At 37.2% G+C, this 22,934-nt stretch overlaps 1 protein-coding gene across 44 annotated transcripts in view; it reads right to left on the bottom strand.

The window, feature by feature from the left end:
• PBRM1 (polybromo 1) overlaps nt 1–22,934 on the bottom strand; it is a 123,532-nt gene that overhangs the window by 37,690 nt on the left and 62,908 nt on the right. For all 44 annotated transcript variants that reach the window (XM_072649976.1, XM_072649982.1, XM_072649968.1 and 41 more), the window contains 2 exons: nt 20,248–20,890; nt 9,672–9,883 (listed from right to left, as the gene is read on the bottom strand). In XM_072649976.1, the coding sequence (XP_072506077.1) occupies nt 9,672–9,883; nt 20,248–20,890 (855 nt within the window). The remainder of the gene's footprint in view (nt 1–9,671; nt 9,884–20,247; nt 20,891–22,934) is intronic.

Genomic DNA, 22,934 nt, shown 5'->3' with positions numbered 1-22,934 from the left:
TCCTGTCCTGCCCCCCATTTATTTTATAGTCTCCTTTGACCTGTCCCACTACCAAAGTGTTTGCTTCTGATTACCCCTTCACCCAATCTGCCATCCCTTCTATGATTCCCCCTCTCTTATCCCCTTTCCCCCTGCTTTCCTGTAGGGTAAGATAAACTTCCATACCCAATTAAGTGGGTAGATCATTCCCTCTTGAAGCCAAATCTGATTAAAGGAAGGCTCATTTATTCCCTCTCACTTTCCCTTTCTTCCCCTCTATTGTAAAAGCTCTTTCTTGCCTCCTTTATGTGAGATGACTTACTACATTCTACCTCTCCCTTTCTCTTTCTCCTGGTACATTCCTTTCAACACTTAATCTTACTTTTTAGATATCATCCCTTCATATTCAATTCACCCTGTGCCCCCCTATATAATATATATACATACATGCACACACACACACACACACACACACACACACACACACACACACAACTATCCTAATACTGAGAAAGGTTTCATGAGTTACAAATACCATCTTTCCATGTAGGAATGTAAACAGTTCAACTTTAGTAAGTCCCTTATGGTTACCCTTTCCTGTTTACCTTTTCATTCTTCTTGTATTTGAAAGTCAAATTTTCTATTCAGCTCTGGTCTCGTCAAAAATAATGCTTGGAAGTCCTCTATTTCACTGAAATTCCATTTTTCCCCCTGAAGTATTATACTCAGTTTTGCTGGGTAGGTGATTCTTGGTTTTACTCCTATCTCCTTTGACCTCTGGAATATCATATTCCAAGTCCTCTAATCCCTTAGCGTAGAAGCTGCTAAATCTTGTGTTATTTACCCTAAATGTTTGTTTTTGACTGCTTTTAATATTTTCTCCTTGACCTGGGACCTCTGAAATTTGGCTACAATATTCTTAGGAGTTTTCCTTTTGGGATCTCTTTCAGGTGACTGGTGGATTCTTTCCATTTCTATTTTACTCCCTGGTTCTAGAATATCAGGGCAATTTTCCTTAATAGTTTCTTGAAAGATACTGTCTAGGCTCTTTTTTTGATCATGGCTTTCAGGTAGTCCAATAATTTTTAACTTTTCTCTCCTGGATCCATTTTCTAGGGCAGCTGTTTTTCCAGTGAGATATTTCACATTGTCTTCTATTTTTTTAGTTTTTTGGTTCTGTTTTATAAGTTTTTGATTTCTTATAAAGTTATTAGCTTCCATTTGCTCCATTCTAATTTTTAAGGAATTATTTTTTTAAGTGAGCTTTTGGACCTCTTTTTCCATTTGGTCCATTCTGCTCTTTAAGGAATTCGCCTTATTGGCTTTTTGGCCCTCTTTTGCCATTTGGTTTGGTCTAATGTTAAAGTTGTTATTTTCCCCAGTATTTTTGGGTCTCCTTTAGCAAGGTGTTAACTCGTTTTTCACGATTTTCTTGTGTTGCTCTCATTTCTCTTTCCAATTTTTCCTCTACTTCTCTTACCTGATTTTCAAAATCCTTTTTGAGCTCTTCTATATTTTTCTTGGAGGCTTTGGATGCAGGAGTTTTGACTTTGTTGTTTTCTTCTGGTTGTATATTTTAATAATCTTCCCTGTCACCAATGATGTAAGAAAATACCTTTTCACCAAGGATCTATAGTCTGTTTCTTTTCCCCGTTTGCTCATTTCCCCAGCCAATTACTTGACTTTTGAGTTTTTTGTTAAGTGGAAGGCATGGCTGCCACAGCCCTGAGATTGGACCTGGGGTCAGACTATGCTCCTCTCTCAGTCAGGTGAGAGACCCTTCCCCACTGACCTTCAAAGCTGTCTTTGGCATTTGTGAGTTGAGAAGTCTGGAAACCACAGCAGCCATGAGTGACTTAGTCCCCTAAGGCCTGCTCCAGCTCCATCTGCGCTAGCACAGCCCAGGCCAAATTGTGCTCTGCTAGTGCAATAGAAACCTTCCTGTCAACCTTCCAGATTGTCTTGGGCTGGAAATTTGCTTGAGTCTGTCATTTCGTGGCTTCCGCTGTTCTAGAATTTATTTACACTAATTTTTAACGGACTTTTTGAGGGGTTTGGGGGGAGAGCTCTAACAGGTCTCTCCTTCTATGCCATCATCTTGGCTCCGCCTCCTTTGTTTTCAGTTTTCTTAGTATATGATTGACTATAATAGGTTCCAAGTATTCTGTTTAATTTTTTCAGAGGTTTTGTTTTGACTTCACCTTGCTAATTTGTTATTTTATTTGATTTTCTGCTCTCTTGTTTTTAATCAGATTAGCTAAAGGTTTATCAGTTTTATTACTCTTTTCAAAGAACCAGCTTTTAATCTGATGTCTACATTTTTTGTTTCCAGTTTATCTATCTCTCCTCTAATTTTTAATATTTCTTCTTTTGTGCTTCTCTCAGGTTTTTTTATTTGTTGGTTTTCCAACTTTTTAAGTACGTATTAGCTTCATTAATTTTCTTTTTCCTATTTTGTTAATGCATGCTGAAGGGATGTGATCTTCCTCCTGAAGACTTAGCTGCATTCCAGAAATCCTGGTCTACTGTTTCTTCACAATCATGTCCTTTCACACAATTACTGTTTCTATGATTATCTGAGATTTAATTTTGGATCTATCTTTGTTTGTGGTCCCTGAACCAATGACTTTATTTGTTGTGTTATGGTCTGCAAAGGACGTATTTACTATTTCTATCTGTGACATTTGTTTGTAATCACTTGCCATAACAGATGATTAATTTTGCTAAAAGTTCCACATAATAGTGAAAAGCGTGCATGTTCTTTTGGGGCCCGATAAAAGCTGTCATTGAAGTCTTTTAGCTTTGCTCAGGTCTTTATTCTCCTTTGTATCTTTCTGTTAGACTCATTTAAAACCGAGGATCCTGAAGTCTCTGGTCACTATAACGTTCCTATCTAAGAATTCTTGGAGCTATTAACATTTCCTTTATGAATTTGGATGCTAAGACATTTGGACTATGTAAATTGAGTACTGATACTGGTGTGTTGATGGTTCCTTTCAGCATAATGTAGTTTCCTTGTCTTTCCCTTTTTTCTCTTTTTAATGTTTGTTTTTGCTTTGTCAGCATGTCTACAACTCTCAGGTTCATTTATTTATTTTTGGAATGATTTAATGCAACCCTTCACATCAGTTGGCTCCTTTTTAATTTCGGTTGTCTGGGGTGTAGAAGAAGTATATAATCTTTTCAGGTATGGTTTTCCTCCTAAAATGTTTCATATTTCTCTTTACTATTGAATATCTTTCATTCATTAAAGGTTATGCTCAGATTTGTAGGGTAGGTCACTCAGCACATTATTTCATTCCCTTCTGAGTATTCTGGTGGGTTCAGAACAGTCTTGTGCTATTCACAACTCCTTTCTTTTGTATTTGAAAGGTTCTTTTCCTAGTTGCTTGCACAATCTGTTTTTTTTTTCTCACTGAAATGATTAAATTTAACCACTATGGGTCTTGAAGTTTGTAGTCTTGCTTTTTTTTCTGGATGTAATGTATGGACTCTTTTAATTATTTAATTTCATTATTTTGATTTATTTTTAATTAATTATTAATTAAATTATTTAATCTAAGTTATTTAAAAATTTACTTTCAATTTTGTGTTCAGATGTTCTAGGCAGTTTTTGTAACATTTCTTGCATTATGGTATTCAAGTTTTTTGACCCACTGTGTTGGGAGACCTATAATCCATTAGTTCTTTCTCCACATCCTGTCTTTGAGATCAACTGATAGACAATCATTATCGTCTTATTTTAAGAACATGTCACAGCCACCCCAGCCTTCAGCAACCACCACCCTGATCAGTCAGCAGCCATCGACATTGAGGCAAGACCTTCCACCAACAAAAAGATTATAACTTGCTCCAGGCTCAGATGATGGTTAGCATTTTTAGCAATAAATCTTTTTAGTTATGTTTTTGTAAAGGACATAATACCTACTGCATACTAAAAAAAGATTATAGTACAGTGTAAACATAACTTTTATATGGAGTGGGAAACTAAAAAATTTATGTGACTCATTTTATTGTGGTAGCCTGGAACCGAACACACAGTTGTTTGGTCTACCTATGAGCAATTACTATTTCTCCAATTGTTTAGATATATTTATTTGTGTGAAAAGTGCTTTTGAACTGTGTTACTTTAGTTCCAGTGTGTGTGTTGGAAGATAGATTCCCGGGTATTTTATATCATCTGAAGTTATTTTAAATGGAATTTCTCTTTCTATCTCTTCCTTCTGGGTTTTGTCGGTCTTGTACAGAAATGTTGATGATTTATATGGACTTATTTTATATTACTGCAGAGATTTTTTGCAGCACAGAATGCAGCCAGAAGATATGGAAAGTCTGAATACTAGTGAGAAAGGAGGGATGATAGTAGGGGAAGTGCTGTTATATGTTTATATTAGGAACCAATTTTTCCTGTACTTTGAAAATGACTACATCCTCCTATTAGAATGGAAGTTGCTTGAAGGAGACTGTTTTTGCTTTTGTATTTGTATCCCCACAGCTTAGCACAATGCTCTGCACACAGTAAACACTTCATACAGGGTTTCCCAGCCCAGTGTATGACTATTTCCAGGGGGTTATGAGAAGCTTGTCAAAGAAATATGGGGAGTATTTAGCAAATAATTATATTATCTTACTGAAATATTCCAAAAGTAGTAGGGTTAGTGGAAAAAATTGAATTATGAAGCAGGGTATAAACAGAAAAGTGAGGGAACACTACAGTACATCTGCAAAATCTGAAAGAGACTGCTGATGGACTAATTCCTACTGATCAAACCAAATGGACGAGTTTGGGATATAAAGGTCTTTTAATATTAAGCTAGCGGAAAACAAAATCAGTGACAGTGACCCAGTAGAAGATCAGCTAACTGATTTCTGCAATAACCTGAAACTCTAAAGTGATTTCCAATCAATAAATTCACAAAATTTTTGGCATAGCCTTGAAGAAGCATGTTCCATTCTTACTACACACGCTCACAATTCCATTTATAACTACTTATCTTTGTGAATCTGAATTTCCTGTCTCATTGTCAGACAGGCAGCTCAATATTATATGTGGCTCTTTCAATAACTAGACTGAGACTGAAACTGTTAGTTGGCAAGAAACAAAATTAAGGGTCTCAAATTAATTTATTTGACTGTTCTGATAAACATCTAACAAAATGAAGAAACTAAAAAAAAGGTACGTACTGAAGTCTTCTTTATGAAAAATTAATCTCTTATTTCTCAAAGTGCAGAGGGACAAAAAAAAAAGTTGGGAACCCCTGGGCTCAATCAATGTTTTTTCATTCATGATTCCAAAACTGTCCTACAGATTGATCTGAGATTTACTGCCTTTTAGCACTGTCTTTATGCACGTTCCTGTAGTCGCTCTCTTAAAAGCCCTCAAAGGCCGGTAAGAAGTCTCTTGATTTCCCTATTTAGTTCTTTTCTTTTTGACCTTAAAAACATTTTTCAAGGAGAAAATGACAAGACTGTGCGACCTGGGTCTGCTACAACTTGATGCTCCATGATCTCCACTCCAAGGCTACCCTTTACACCTCCCTGAGTCACTCTATCCCATTCCTCTAACTTCACACAGCCTCCACTTCTTCTCACCTCTCCGCTATGGACCTCAACTCACCCATATTTCACTGAAGAAAGGGGGGCCATTCATGGAGAGCTTCTCCCCTTCTTCTCATCTCACATCACTCAGATGCTTCTATAGCTTTCTCTTCCTTTACCCATCTTGCCAAGGCAAACCCCTCTATGTGTTCACATGATCCCATTTTATCATCTTCTCCAGCAGATGTCACCTTTCTCATCCTACTCTCTCTTATCTTGTCTCCCCCGTCAACTGTTTGCTTCCTCATTTGCCTAAAAACATACCCATGTCTCCCCAATTGTCCTATGTGCCCCTTCCCTTTCATAGCAAAGTTTCTGGAGAAGGCTTCTGCAAAAGTTGCTTCCATTTTCTTTCCTCTCACTATCTTCTTAACTCTATAGCTTGCTTCTGACTCCCCAAAACATAAGTTACTATTACTTCTAAATTGACAAATCTAAAGCCCTTTTTTTTCGCCCAATCTTTGTCCTTTCTGACCTCTTCTAAAGGACTTTTTTCAGTCCTCATCCTCTTAACCTTTTACATTGTTGATTACTGTCTTCTCCAAGATCCTTTCTTTTCTCTAGGTTTTTGTGATACTACTCTATCCTGGTTTTCCTCCTACCTGCCTGACTACTTCTTCTCAATGTCCTTTGCTGGATCCTCATCTATGCCAAGCCCGCTAATGGTGAGTGTACTCCAGGGCTCTTCTCCTCTCCTATACTATTTCACTGGATGATCTCATCAACTCTCATGGATTCAATTATTATCACTATGATGATAATTCTCAGCCCTGACCTCTCATCAAACCTCTAAACTTGCATCTCCAATTGCCTCGGGGATCTCAAACTCCAAAATGAACTCATTCTCTCCCCCCCCCCCCAACCAAACCCTCCTCTCTTCCAAACTTCCCTACTACTGTTGAGGGTACCACCATGCTCCCAATCATCCAGGACACCAATCTAAGTGTCATCCTCAACGCCTTAATCTCTTTCATTCCCATTCCTTCCCAGATCTAATCCAATCTGTTGTCAAGGCATGCTGATCTGACCTTTGTAGCATCTCTTGATCTCTTGTACACTCTGCTTTTTCTCCTCTGACACTGGCACCTTACTGGTGCAGGTCCTTATTTCCCATCACAATAACCTTTTGGTTGGATCTTCCTGCCTCAAACCAGCCCATCCTCCACTCAACTGCTACATTGATCTCTTTCTCCTAGCTGTCCTCCATTCTTGGAATTCTCTCCCTCCTCATTTCTACCTTCTGACTTTCCTGGCTTCCTTCAAGTCTCAACTAAAACGACAACTTCTACAGAAGACGTTTCCCGATCCCCCTTAATTGTAGTTTTTTCTCTCTGTTGGTAATTTCCAATTTATCCTGTAGATAGCTTGTTCATACATAGTTGCCTGCATATTGTCTCCTCATTAGACTACAGAATGCCTGAGGGAAGAGACCTTTCTCTGCTTTTCTTTGTGCAGCACTTAGCATGGCACATGGGACAAAATGTGCTGTTAATAAATGCTTGTTGACTGACATGCATTATTTTGCATTATAGTTATCTATGCATCTGCTGAATTTCTTATGAGCAAGGGTCTTGACTAAATTTTATATTTTCATTTAATGTCAGTACAGCTTCTATCTGAAACATAGTAGATATTTAATCAGTGTTTTTAAATTTGAAATTAAAATGCTCAAAGTAAACAAGTATTGTAGTATATATATATATATATATAGCCTTTTCATAAAACAAAAACAAATGAAAAATCCACCACACTTCTTTTAAACCAAGTTCATTGATATCTAAATTAAACATTAACTTATTTTAAGGTACACAAGAAACCGCAATACTTCCAAATATTTGGTTTCTAAAAAAGAGCTCACCATCCCATCAGACAACCTATCTATTCCAACTCCACAACAGTCACCGTTGGTGAATCCTGTGAAAAACCATCTTGTGTTCCTTCTGGATATGCTGGAATTTACTAACAAAAGATTCTCACACTTGGCCAAAAAATAATTGAGAAGGCCAGAGTGAAAACAAAGATGTCTTTTCTACATAATGTTATGTAAGCTACTCAAAAGATGATTCAGTTCCAATTTAAAGACAACGCAGGAGTGAAGAACTGCCTAATTAATAAAGATCAACTATTTTCGGACATTTTATCTTCAAATTCTTAAAATTTTTCTGTAAGCAATGATAATGCAAGCATTCAGAATAATTTTAAGGATGTCTTTTTGGTAGCATTAAATAATTTTTGGATGAAAAATATGCTTGCTTAATTTAAACTAGACACCTTAATTTAATTATACTAGATTTAATTCAAACCATACAACTTAATTTAAACTATACAACTCAGCAGGAAGTGAAGTGTAGCAAAAGAAGCACTGCATTTGGAATCAGGGTTCAAATCTAGGCTATGTTGTTTTGGCCGCTCTAGAGCTCAGAGTCCTATAAAATGAAGGGGTAAAACTAGATGATCTCAAAGCTCTTTCTAGTTCTTAAACTATGACATGATGGCCTGGTTATAAGTACTCTGTGTGAGAACTTGCTAGAAGGCAGTCACAAAGGTAATTTAATTAATGAATGACAAATCAAATTTTTCCAAAATTAGCTGTAGACCACCTTTGCTAAAGTCTTTCCCTGATGCTTCATTGTGTTTTGGAAGAGGCCTTGGACTGGCAAAAATGACTTTAGTGGAACACAAGTTCTGAAGGACCCTACACCAAACTGAAAATGTGCTGAATATTGAACTGTGTGTCATCTGGGAATTAGTTTAAGATCACAGAGGTGTGTCACCAGGTTGGCTGGAGAGGGATGAATTATTTGGCCAAAGCAACTCTTTAAGACATTCTACAGGGTTGTAAAAGTATGATCCATGACAATGGAAAGAAGACCCACAGCAATGAAATTCCTTTCCCCTAAATAATAGTAATGATAACAATAATAATTTTGATAAAAATAGCCTTTATATAGTGCTTTAGGTTTGAAAAACACTAAAATGTTGACTCGTTTGATCTTCACAATAACTTTGTGAGGAAGGTGCTATTATTACCCCCACTTTAAAGATGAGGAAATTATCTTAATAAGGTGAAGACAGAGGCTGAGAGACTTATTCAGGATCGCGCAACTAGTAAATGTCTGAGGCAGGACAGATCTCCCTGATCCTAAGTCTCATGATCAAACACTGTACTCCCTCAGCTCCCTAAAGAGTGGCAGCCAAAGCTTTTGGACAGACACAGTCAACCCCACTGTTCAGGCCCCAAGCTTCTCCTCTTGAGACTTCACATTCAAACTCCATCAAAGGCTCTGCTGGAGCAAGAGAAGGAATTAACTTCAAGCAAATTAGTTTTGCTCTTTGCCCAAGTCAAAATTACTCTGGTGGAAAGACTGAAATAATGGCTAAAAGGAAATTTGTACATTCCAATTATTTATGATAACTCGTGATTCTAATAAAGAAAAAATACTGTAAGTTGACTACAGCACAAATCTGTCTGTAATGATAATAAGTCTGAACAACAACACTCCTTAGTTCTTAAATTGTTACAAATCCCAGAAGATGGTAGCAAGCTCTGGTTGATATAGTTATAACAGAATTCTTAATAATAAATATTCAGTTAAATGAATTTTTTCTAATCTGCACATGAGCAAGCTTCTGTTTCATTTTTAAAAAATTAGAAAAGCAACTCAAATTCAAGTATGTGTCTTGGTAGAAATACAAGGTGGTATATGAATATGAAATATTTTGGAAGAAATCTTACAAAGAAGGAAGAGTGTGTAAATGCTTCCTAGCCCTATTCTGATTCTTAATTGCTTGTCAGTCCAAAATATTTTGAAGTTCTAACTTCTCTTGTGAACTTATCGTCTTCTTTCCTATAGAGAGAAAAGGTACCTTTGTCTGCTATGCTGTACCTAGATTTCTTAGCCTTTTAAGTTCTCACTGTGAAAAAAATCTCACAGTGATGATGAGGACACAGAGGTCCTCTGAATGACTTCTGCTGTAGGAGACATAAATTATGATTCTTCATTTACAAATTCAAGATGCTTTGATGTAGAGGGATTTAACTATAAAATAAGTACCATATTTCTTGGTCATAAAAAAAATGAAAAGAAACTCACCTCTCTTTTCTTCTTCCCGTTTTAGTTTATCTTCCTCTATTTCTTTTGGTAACTTTTCCTTTTTCTCTTTCTCCACATCATTATGGAGATGCTTTGTTGTATAACTGAGTGCTGGTGAGAGAAGGATCTCTCCATTCTTGCAGAGCTCATCACGGATTTTAATAAAGAACTGCTGAAGTTCTACTGCATCTTCATATATTTCTGAATCTGTCCTGGAAGGATATATGGTACATTTTCAGTTGAACTGTTATCATTACTCTTCCTTTCCTATCTTTTCTCATACATGCCAAACAGCATTAAAATGAACACTTGTTCTGATGGATATGAATACAATTCAGGTACAGAGATACATGTGTATACATTTCTAAAATATTGCTAAAAAAAGAAAATGGTTCTTACCTGTTTAACTATTTATAATGTGATCTATCCACTTCATATCACATATGGCATATGTCCAGCAAACAGACAGATGGTTTCTCAAGTTAAAAGGAGAATTCAAATTCAAATATTCAATGGGAAATCATATGTGTTCATTATCAGGAAGTTTTGTTATGAGGCTTGAAGGGATTTCCGGTGCATCCAAATGCGCCAAAGTTAAGCATCTAAATATTTGCTACATAGGACATATACTACTAGATTTTACATAATTCTCACTGGTAACTATCCTAGGCTCTTTGGACTCTTTAAAAAAAATTACCCCTTAGTTAGGAAGCAGATGACAAAGTGAGCTTGTCCCCTTTCAACTTTCTTTGTTTGCAACATTGGCTTGTGGGCTAATGGCAGATACAGTGAATATTAAAAAATGTGAGTTATAAGACAAGAATTAGAAGGATTCTGATTATAGTTATATAACTTAAAAAAAGGCATCAACATCCACTTTATTCTCGAGTACCAGTTTTCATTTGTGAAGGAAAAACAGTTTCTGTACAACTGGCAGGTTGTGAGAGGAAACTGAGTCTCAGAAAGGTTAAATTACTTGGCCTGTGGTCATGTCACCAGAAATGTCAGGCCTGACTCAAACCCAGGATTCCTGGCCCAAATTCCTATTCAACACTATGCTATCACGTGACCTCCAGCAGTCTGCTAAACTTTTTTTGGCATCAGTTTCTTCATATAGAAAATGAGGTGGAAACACATTTGAAACGGGGGGATACACATAGGATAAAGGTCAAAGGATGGAGCAGAATATATTGTGCTTCAGCTCATGTAAGAAAGGCAGGAGTAGCAATCCTAATCTCAGACAAAGCGAAAGCAGAAATAGATCTAATCAAAAGGGATAAGGATGGAAACTATATCCTGCTAAAAGGCACCATAGACAATGAAGCAATATCATTACTAAACATGTATGCTCCAAGTGGTATAGCATCCAGATTCTTAGAGGAGAGGTTGGGGGAGTTGAAGGAAGAAATTGATAGCAAAACTATACTAGTGGGGGACCTCAACCTCCCCCTCTCTGAACTCGATAAATCCAACCTCAAAATAAACAAGAAAGAGGTTAAGGAGGTAAATAAAACTCTGGATAAGGTAGCTATGATAGATCTTTGGAGAAAATTAAATGGGAATAGAAAGGAATATACCTTTTTCTCAGCGGTACATGGAACATTTACAAAAATTGACCATGTACTAGGACATAAAAATCTCACAATCCAGTGCAGAAAGGTAGAGATAATCAATGCATCCTTTTCAGATCACAATGCATTAAAAATTACATGTAATAAAAGGCCATGGAAAGAGAAACCAAAAATCAATTGGAAACTAAATAATCTAATTCTAAAGAAGGATTGGGTTAAAGAAGAAATCATAGAAACAATCAACAACTTCATTCAAGAGAATGACAATAGTGAGACAACGTACCAAAACTTATGGGACACTGCAAAAGCAGTTATTAGGGGAAGTTTTATATCTCTGAATGCTTACATAAATAAAATAGAGAAAGAGGAGATCAATGACTTAGGCTTGCAGTTGAAAAAGCTAGAAAAAGAACAAATTGAAAATCCCCAAGTAAATACCAAATTAGAAATACTGAAAACCAAAGGAGAGATTAATAAAATTGAAATAAAGAAAACTATTGAATTAATAAATAAAACCAATAGTTGGTTTTATGAAAAAACTAATAAAATTGATAAACCTTTGGTTAATCTGATCAAAAAAAAGAAAGAAGAAAACCAAATTACTAACATTAAAAATGAAAGGGGTGAACTCACCTCCAATGAGGAGGAAATTAAAACAATAATTAGAAACTACTTTGCCCAACTTTATGCCCACAAATTCGACAATCTAAACGAGATGGATGAATATTTTAAAAAATACAAATTGCCCAGATTAACAGAAGAGGAAGTTGAATACTTAAACAACCCCATCTCAGAAAAAGAAATTGAACAAGCCATCAATGAACTCCCTAGGAAAAAATCTCCAGCGCCAGATGGATTCACAAGTGAATTCTATCAAACATTTAAAGAACAGTTAATTCCAATACTACATACACTATTCTTGAAAATTGGGGAAGAAGGAGTCCTCCCAAATTCTTTCTATGATACAAATATGGTTTTGATACCCAAACCAGGAAGAGACAAAACAGAGAAAGAAAATTATAGACCAATTTCCCTAATGAATATAGATGCAAAAATTTTAAATAAGATTTTAGCAAAACGAATACAGCATCTTATCACGAGATTAATACATTATGATCAGGTAGGATTCATACCAGGACTACAGGGCTGGTTCAATATTAGGAAAACTATTAGCATTATCGATCACATCAACAACAAAGCTAACAAAAACCACATGATTATCTCAATAGATGCAGAAAAAGCTTTTGACAAAATACAACATCCATTCCTACTAAAAACATTGGAGAACGTAGGAATAAAGGGAACTTTCCATAAAATAATAAGCAGTATCTATCTAAAACCTTCAGCAAGCATTATATGCAATGGGGACAAGCTAGATGCATTCCCAATAAGATCAGGGGTGAAACAAGGTTGTCCATTATCACCACTATTATTCAATATGGTACTAGAAATGTTAGCTGTAGCAATTAGACAAGATAAAGATATTCAAGGAATTAGAACAGCCAAAGAAGAAACTAAGTTATCACTCTTTGCAGATGATATGATGATTTACCTAGAGAATCCCAGAGATTCAAGTAAAAAATTACTTGAATTAATAAACAACTTTGGCAAAGTTGCAGGGTACAAAATAAACCCACACAAATCCTCTGCATTCCTATATATTAGCAACAAAGTTCAACAGCAAGAGATAGAAAGAGAAATCCCATTTAAAGTTAGGGTAGACAGTATAAAATACTTAGGAGTCTACCTGCCAAAACAAACCCAGGGACTATATGAACACAATTACAAGACACTTTTTGCACAAATAAAGTCAGATTTAAGTAAGTGGAAAAACATTAGTTGCTCATGGGTAGGCCGTGCTAATATAATAAAAATGACAATTCTACCCAAATTAATATACTTATTTAGTGCCATACCAATTAAACTATCAGACAATTACTTTCTAGAGCTGGATAAAATAATATCAAAATTCATTTGGAAAAACAAAAGGTCCAGAATATCAAAGGGACTAATGAAAAGAAATGCTTGGGAAGGTGGCCTAGCGCTACCAGACCTTAAACTGTACTATAAAGCAGCAATTATCAAAACCACTTGGTATTGGCTAAGAAACAGAGAGGTAGACAAGTGGAATAGACTTGGCACTGAAGATGCAGTAGGCAAGGAATATAGCAACCTTCTGTTTGATAAACCCAAGGACCCCAGCTTCTGGGATAAGAACTCATTGTTTGACAAAAATTGCTGGGAAAACTGGATAACAGTGTGGCGGAAATTAGGCATAGACCCATACCTGACACCGTACACAAGAATAAAGTCCAAATGGGTACATGATTTAGGTATAAAGATTGATACCATGAATAAACTGGAGAAGCAAGGAATAGTGTATTTATCAGATCTATGGAGAAGGGAAGAATTCTTTACTAAAGGAGAGATAGAATGCATTATGAAATGCAAAATGGATAACTTTGAGTACATTAAACTGAGAAGTTTTTGCACAACCAAACCCAATGCAACCAAAATCCGGAGGGATGTAGTAAATTGGGAAAAAATTTTCACAGCTAAGCTCGGGGATAAAGGCCTCATTTCTAGAATATATAGAGAACTGACCCAAATGTATAATCATACAAGTCATTCCCCAATTGATAAATGGTCAAAGGATATGAACAGGCAATTTTCAGAGGAAGAAATTAAAGCTATCTATAATCATATGAAAAAATGCTCTAAATCACTATTGGTTAGAGAGATGCAAATCAAAACAACTCTGAGGTACCACATCACACCTATAAGATTGGCAAACATGACAGAACAAGAAAATGATAAATGCTGGAGAGGATGTGGGAGAGTTGGAACACTAATTCATTGTTGGTGGAGCTGTGAGCGCATCCAACCATTCTGGAGAGCAATTTGGAACTATGCCCAAAGGGCTACAAAAATGTGCATACCCTTTGACCCAGCAATATCGCTACTAGGACTATATCCCCAAGAGATCATAAAAATGGGAAAGGGTCCCACATGTACAAAAATATTTATAGCAGCACTCTATGTAGTTGCCAAAAACTGGAAGTCAAGGGGATGTCCATCAATTGGGGAATGGCTGAATAAATTATGGTATATGAATGTAATGGAGTACTATTGTGCCATAAGAAATGATGAACAAGAAGACTTCAGAGAGGCCTGGAAGGACTTATATGACCTGATGCTGAGTGAAAGGAGCAGAACCAGGAGAACTCTATGCACAGCAACAACCACAGTGTGTGAGAGCTTTTTCTGGTAGACTTAGATTTTTGTAATAACACAAGAACTTCTGAAAAAAAAAAAAAATCCCAATGGTGGACCTCAAGGCAAAATGCCTTCCACACTCAGAGAGAGAAATATGGAAGTCACTCACATAATGTAGCAGATCATGTTTGTGTATGTGTATCTGTTTGTGTATCATGTTCTGATTTGTTATACGGATTCTTTCATTTATCTTAGTCTGACTACATAGCATGACTATAGTGAAAATATACTCAATAGGAAAGTATATGTAGAATCTATACAGAATTGTATGCAGTCGTGGGGAGGGAGGGAGGTAGTGGGGGGTGGGTGGGGAGGGATAAAATCGCAATTGTATGGCAGTGATTGTTAAACATTAAAAAAATTAAAAAAAAAAATGTAAAAAAAAAAAAAAAAAAAAAAAAAAAAAAGAAAATGAGGTGGCTGATATAAATATAAATGGACTTTGAACATCAGGGCCTGAAAATTATCTACAAAGCTAGTTGCCAGTCAAATATTCTAGTATGTCATCAATTATGCAATCATTTTATCAACATATGAGGAAAGGACATTTCTTTGTCTCCATGTCAGCATGAGCGGAACTGGGGGGTGGGCAGAGAGAAGAAGGAGATGCTTGTTTCGACCAGCTATGACAGTGCTGTTCCTGGGAAAGGGGCAGAAGCAGTGGACACAGCAGGGTTAGGTCAAAGAATAAAACTACTACTAAGCTATTACCTGAAACTTAAACTGTTTTCTTAAGAACAAACAGAAGAGCATGGGAAAGAACTTAATGAGGTTTTGCTTGAAAGATACCTAAACAGTCATTTCTGGATACAGAAGTAGAGATTACTCTCAGAGACACTGAGAATCATGTTTTCCAGATAAGTGTGATCAGTACATATACATGCCAAATTCAACTTTCCTTCGTGTTGTGGGTATTCTGAAATCTTGTTATGGAAAACATCAACTGGATAGCTACTGGCAAATAATTTGTAATTTTAAGTTAAAAGCTAATTGTGTATTCAGTGACTACACCTCAGAATAGGATGGTAACTCCAAAAGAAAAACTCCTGTGTGTGGGGATGGTATAGAAGCGTTCTTGGTGTAGATGGCACCAGGGAATTGCCAAATTAATGTTTAAAAGAAAGTGAACAGAACAGGTGAGCTAGCTGTCTGTGGGAAATGGTTGCTTTTGTCATATTCTAAGGAAAGGTAGAATAAAAAGGTAAAAATAAAAGACCTGATTCTATATCTAGGGCAAGCATTCTGGCCAATTTGTGAGAAACCTTTTCAAAGGAAGCAGACAATCTGAAGAAAGAGATGGCGGATTTTTCAGGGTCCTTGCCACAGTTCCCTTGTCCCTGACTTTCTGTGCATTACACAGGTCTTAGCTGTAGAACTCTAAAAGCAGCAGGGTGGAGCACTTACCCTGAAGCAATGCCAGCAGATGAAGGTGGAGAGTGGCCAACTGTTTGAAACTACAGATCAAGCAGAAAATACTAGGCATTTTCCTGGAAAGTCATGAAGGCTTTCCTTTAAGAGTCACCCTTGCACTTTTACAGAATGCTACCGTTCAATAACTTGTTCAAGTATTTTCTCTGCCAAAGTAATGGAATGCAGAGGGCCAATTGCCTTGTTTTTAGTCACCTACATCGGCAGTCATCTTACATCTCTGGAATGTCTGCTGTGTGTAGCCTCTCTCAGGTCCTGGGATGGGGAGAGTGGGAGGTTAAGAACGTACCAATTACTTGGTGAGCAGCAGAGAAGATAACCATGATAAAGATGAGAAGCTAGAACGGGGGCCTCCCATCTGTGAAAGCCCAGAGTGTTTCCTACCTGCTACTTGTTGCCAAACTAGGCACTTATAGACGATTCTTCTAATACTGTATCAAATGACTGACATGATTCACCCTTTTCCTTTCTCTCTCCAAAGTTTTACTCGATTTTTGTACAAACTTTCTGCAATAAGAACAAAACTGAACAAGACAAGGTAGCTTTCTCCAGGTGACGATTTAGGAGCTGCAAAGAAGTCACATGATGGTCTCTGTGACTAAGTATAAGCAGTCTCTGAAGGAACGTGCTCGCAGCAACGAGCCTGGGGACCACTTGGAAGCGACTGAAATCTATTGGGGGAAGGACCCTAGGACTGACTTCTGTGACTACCAACAACTTGGTCACAGTCGGGAATCTGAGCTTCAGTGTCTTTGCCTGTAAGATACATGAGCTGGATGAGATCAGGGGTTCTTAACTTTCCTTGTACCTTCTTGGCAACGTGGTATACAGCCTATGGGGACTTCCTCTTAGAACAGTTTTCTTATAATCATGATAATAATAACTAGCACTTACGTAGTGCTTTAAAGTTTGCAAAGTCCCTTATAAATACCTCATTTTACCCTCACCACAACCCGGAAAGTTAGGTATTATTTTTATTTCCCCTTTTAGGATGAGAGAACTAAGGCAGATAGGTTAAGTGACTTGCCCAAGGTCCACATTTGAACTTGGCTTCCTGACTCCAGGTCTTGTGCTCTATCCACTGCACCACCCAGATGCCTGATACATGAAGTAAAATAAGATTACAAGCAAGACTAATTATACTGAAATGTTGTTATGAAAACATTAAAAAGTCAAATTTATGAGAGTTCACAGACACCTTGAAATCTATCCATAAAGGGGAGCTCACAGACCCTGATCTTTAAGGTTTCATCTAGTTCTAACCCACAGGTCAAGGTTTTCGGTCTACTTACAACATAAAGGCAGCACAGTGTAGTAGAGGGTGAACACTGGGGTCAGGAAGACCAGAGTTCGAATCCTGCCTGGGCTGACGCACACTAGCACTGACACTATTTACTAGTAGGCATATCATTCTTCCTCTCAGTGCCCCAGGCAGAAATGCTTCCGTGCAGGGAGTTCCTCACACATTAGGATGACAACCTCCCTTCCAAAACAACAACCAACAAACTGTTACCAAAACCTTAATGTAATAAAAGCTTCAGCAAGGAGGTATTTTCTATAAAGTACAAAAAGCAGCAGGCTATCCCAGTGAATGACTGTCATTCACAGAGGTAAAGGAGGGACAATCTCTGGAGATGCCTCTAGATGATCCAGCAGGCATTTAGCCCAAGCCACGCCTGAACAGAAATCCCCTCTACATCTCTAACAAGTGGCCATCAGGCCTTTACTTCAAGGCCAAACTACTATCTCTCCAGGATGGACATGGACTCAGGAAGAGAGGAATTCAAATCCTCCTCGAGACCCTGGACACTTAACCTCTGTCAGTCTCAGTTCCCTCATCTGTAAATGAGGATAATTAACAACACCACTTCCCAGGGTAATTGTCAAGATAAAATGAAATAATATCAACAAAGTGCTTTGAAAACCTTGAAGTGCTATATAAATGCTAGCTACTATCACGACCACCAGCAGCACCATTACTGCTACAGAAAGCCAATTATATTTTGGAAGTTTGTTCCCTTTTCTACGTAACAGCCCATTATCCAAAGAAAGCAATAAATATAATATTTAAGTATCCTTTAACTCAGGGGTTCTTAAATTTGGGTCTGTGAACTTTTGTTAACTATATATCAATGTAATATGTTTCCTTTCTAACTCTTATGCATTTCGTTTTATGCTTTTAAAATCGTTATTCAAAAAAAAGATTCACATGTTTCACCACTGTCCAAGCAGTCTAGGACCTCCAAAAAGGTTAAGAAGGAGGATCTCCTCCCCCTCCCCAGTATGCTGAGAGGTCATGTGGAAGACATGAAAGGACCCTTCAACCAAGTCCTAAGTCCTAGATCTGACCCTTGGCTCTGTCTCTTCTCAGCTATGTGACTTGGAAGGGTAAGTCCTTTAACTTAAATGTCAAGTCTATACTTGGGTTCAAAAAATCAACTGCACAACAAAGACCTGAGTTTACATGAAAGAAGATCTGGTGACCTCAGGCTGCCTTAGAAGCACTGGAGCAGCACTTGTTGGGGATGCTGCTGAGAGGCATCTTGAGCAGGTCTGAGGTCCCTATCAACCCTTGGTTTTCATGGTTCTGTAGTTTTTCCAAGAGCCTAAGAACATGCCAGTTTTTGTGGCTGTCATGTCCATCATGTTGATGATGATGATGCCAGGATCTATCATGCAGAGGACTTGAAGGTTTCCAAAGCACTTTATAGGCATTATCTCATTTGAGCTTCAAAATAAGCAGCCGAGGAAGATGACATGGCTATTACCTCCACCCTTTGTAGGAGGAAACTAAAAGGCTAAATGGTTTGCCCATTATTAGACATGCAGCAGATGTCACAAACAGGATTCAAACCCCAGGCTTTGTGACCCTAGGTCCAGCGCTCTTTCCACTATACCAGAAACTCAATGCTAAGCTCTTTAGCTCCACCTCTTTCATCTGGTATTTGTCCAGCTGATTAAAAAAAAAAACAGCTTGATGTACTTCACATTTTTCCCTATCAAATTTTATTTTACTGGCCTCTCATTCTGCTCCTAACCTGAGGTTTGTGAACTTGTTTTAAAAAACATTTCGATAACTGTATTTCAATCCAATTTCAATCCAATCCAATCTGTAATCCTTTGCACTTTATATTATGCATTTAAAAGCATTACTCTTGGAATCAGTAGACTAGCCTCCCAAAGAAGTCTCAACACAACTGAGATCTTTTTAGATCCAAAGTAATAGTTCTCCTTCCTGACTTCTGACTTCCTGACTCACAGATGTTCAGATTCACACTGAGGTTTTCTGATACACCAGAGGCTCTAGATGCTGGAAACGGTATCTGGCAACGATCTCTATAAAAGACCCTTAAGTCATATTTATTGCTTCATTTAAATCAGTGAATGAACTCATATCAGTATGAAATAGACTAAACTCAGCTCTTTAAAATTTATGGAAAAGAAAAACCTTTTATAGTAGAAAAGACTACTCATGTAGTCTAATTTTTTAGAGAAAACTGCATAAAGGCTTATGACATTCTTATACTGTTAGCTTTTAAAGCCCCACACAAACTGGCTCCAATCTTTCTTTCCAGACTGAATGGACACTGCTCTGCCTTCCACACTCTGAGCTGGACACGCTGGCCTTGTGTTACCCAAGGCGAGCCCCTAAGGTGCCTTCCTTAGACTTCAGAGTTCTTCTCTTCCTTTAAAATGTAGCGTAAGCAATACTTTCTACATGAAGCCTTTCCGGATTCCCCCAATGGCTAGTGCCCTCCCTTCCAAACCACCCTGTAGATATTTGTTTTTATTCGATTTACATTAATGTTGCACATAGTTTATAAGTACTGCATTAGAACATAAGCTAATTGAAAACAAAAACAGTTTTATTCTTTCCAGCACCCAAAACGGTGCCTGCCAAGTAGCAGGTTGCATTTAATTAATACAATCTCTGGGACATATTCTTGGATTTGTATTCAGTGAATTTTTCAAAGGCATTTTGTAAAATGACTTTATTTGAGCTCCCACATAAGAGAGATGTTTCTCCTTAATGCTTGTTTTCTGATTTTTAACTGTTCTTTCTAACATAATCTCATCATAACAGATAGGAGCTCTGCTCACTGCAGTGACAAATTACAGCTGACCTCCAGATTTTGAAGCTGGAATTTCAGAATAGAACCCTTCTATCAGATCATCAGATGTGAGTGCGAGAACTCTCTTATCTTTTAAAGAACGTGAAACTAAGTTACACAAAGGCAGAACATTTTGCTGCCCTCTGAATAAAACTTATTTGTCTTTCAAAGGAAAGAAATCTAACTTACCGATTCATTCTTCTTGCCCTTTCCAGCACGTCAAACATCTGTTCTTGAAATAAGTCCAGCCTGCGATAGCGATTATTTTCAACATTCTTCCTAATTATATCAAAAGTTAGAGGGGGTTTGTTTGGGAAACTAGGATCCACAGAAGGGATTTCAGCTAAGGAGTCACTGTAGCACCTTCCCTCATCGTCCTGATGGCTCATGACAGACACAAAAAGATTGTGGATAAGCTCCTGGATAAGTAGTGTCACATTAGGAACATGAGAGTCCTCATCTCCTTCTATGTCCCTTCGAGTTTCAAGCAAGACCTTATGCAGGACTAAGGCGTCTTTGTAAATCAGGGATTCAGGCTCATTATATGTGCAAGCATTATTGAACATCATAACAAAGTCTTCAACCATGGAGTCTATGTCTTGATACTTGTTAGCCATCATGTGGCTTCTGATCTTTTCCATGTCCACAGGCTTTTTGATGGTCAGATAGTAGTCTGGCAGCTCCGACCTGGAGGGGAGTCTCAGGAAGATGGCGCTGAGCCGGCGGCCCCGCTTGTCTGTGTAGTTCTTGACTGCTTCATACACTTCATTTAGTTTCTGTTGCATTGGAGTCATGTATTTTGACTTTTTCGGAGAAATGCCACTCTTTCTACCTATAAAAACAGTTTCAAAGGTTACATGAGCAGTAAAATAATTCCTTTTCTCCCATAGCCTACCCTTTCCCCCGTGACTCAAGTATCTGAGTAAAGACAGGGTAGATAATTTAGGGACAAATTCGATTATCTTGAATCCCATCTTTTAACAGCTAATTACTATTATCTCCACAGACGCATATGTCTGACATTAGTGACTCCCAACCTTGGAGTTACTGGTAGTTCAAGAATCCACATGCAAATGCACAAATAAACCAAAATACCTCCACGGGCTGCACATATTGCAATATATGCAATATTATTTTTCAAACGCATACAGATGCTACTGTGATTAGAAAAATACATTTTCATTGAAAAGCTTCACTGAATTCCGAGTAGCTTTAGGTCATGAAGTCTTTTTATATTCTTGGTACTACTTATACTAATCGTACAACTACAAGTACATAACGACTGGTGAACTTGTCTAATGTGTAAAAGGGAGGTTCTTTCAAGAAGGTGGGGAATTACTTTCCTAAATGGTTTTGCTACAGAAAATCATCAGTTAAATGAAAGATAAAGCTGCTAGGATGGAACCTCCCCCTCCTATCAGAAGAATATATAGGCTAGTAGTCAGTGTTAGCTGCCCTACTACTCAAGGTCCAGGGACCCTCTGACAACTCAAAGCTCAAGACAGGTAGGAGAAGTGTAGGCAGGGCATTGGGCCATATGATAATGGAACTCTATTCTGAATTTCAATCTTGACTCAATGGTTTACTTACAGATTAGCTCCTTTTCCTCTCAAAATGCCCATTTTTTCCCCTCCAAAATTAAGGGTAACTCCTCCTCCCATCTACCAGTCATAAGCATATTAACAAACTAAAGATTAGGTCAGATTGATCAGTGATCTGCGCTGGTCAGAGAGGTGCCACACAATAATGCATTCATGTTACAAGCACACAGCTCTTGGTGAGGAAATCTCCCTTTCTCTGGACTTTTATTTCCTTGATTTAAACATTTTAATTTATAATGCTTCACTACTTACTAAATCTTTCATAGATTAAAATTGACTCAATTAGGTACAGAAGTTTATTACAAATGAAGTATTTGTAAAATACTGCTAAAAAATAAAAAAGTACTTATTCTCTGTGTTCTATTACAATGTGTAGGTGATAAACTTTAACCTCAATCTTTCAAAGATTTAATAGATTCATAAAGGGGATTCTAGACATAAAGCACAGCAGAACAATTAATAAAAGGCTTGAAATTTTGACATTTAATCTCTGTAGTTGATCAGAATTTCAAACTGATTATTTTTCAGGTTCAGTGAAAAGCACAATGGCTTTTTAAAAACATTATTATATTCTACTGATGACTCATTAAGCAGTGTACTTTAAAAAAGTTTTATGGTGAAACCACATGAATAATAATAACAGCTAGCATTTATACAGCCCTTCAAGATTTGTAAAGAGCTAGTATTGTCCCAATTTTACACATGAGGTTAAATGACTTACCCAGGGCCAAACAGTTCACATCTAAGGCAGGATTTGAACACAGGTCTTCCTAAGTCCTGTGCTCTATTGTGTTAACTAGCTGTCCAATGAACACATACTAGTTACATGTGTTTGTAAATCTGGGCAAAAATGTATTTATAGGTCACATAACAGTATCATAAAATAACATTTGGAGATTTTCTTTACCTGATATTTTTCAGTTTTCAAACTATGGAAGTGCTGGGCTTAAAAAAACCCATCACTCAAACACATTCATTAGAAACATTTGACACAGTATTACTGTTGCATTATTTGGTAACTGAAAGTATCTTTTGCCCTTAATATTTTCCTACAATAAATCAAGATGAAAGAGATCTTTTTTACTGGATCCCCATCCTGTTCCTGCCCCCTAAGGATGATATTATTATCTAAGGTTCTTTCCTGGGTCCTAATTTCTCTTTTCTTTTTAAATGAAAATGAAAATTTAAAAATAAATTAGTTTAATTTAAAATATTTATCTTTTTAAAGAGTAAATGTTTTATTGACACTTTTTCTTTTCAATACTTCTGTCACTT

This window comes from Notamacropus eugenii, chromosome 1, assembly GCF_028372415.1.
Source record: "Notamacropus eugenii isolate mMacEug1 chromosome 1, mMacEug1.pri_v2, whole genome shotgun sequence".
NCBI lineage: Eukaryota > Metazoa > Chordata > Mammalia > Diprotodontia > Macropodidae > Notamacropus > Notamacropus eugenii.
Note: the sequence above shows the minus strand (reverse complement) of the source record. Positions and strands in the feature narration are given on the sequence as shown.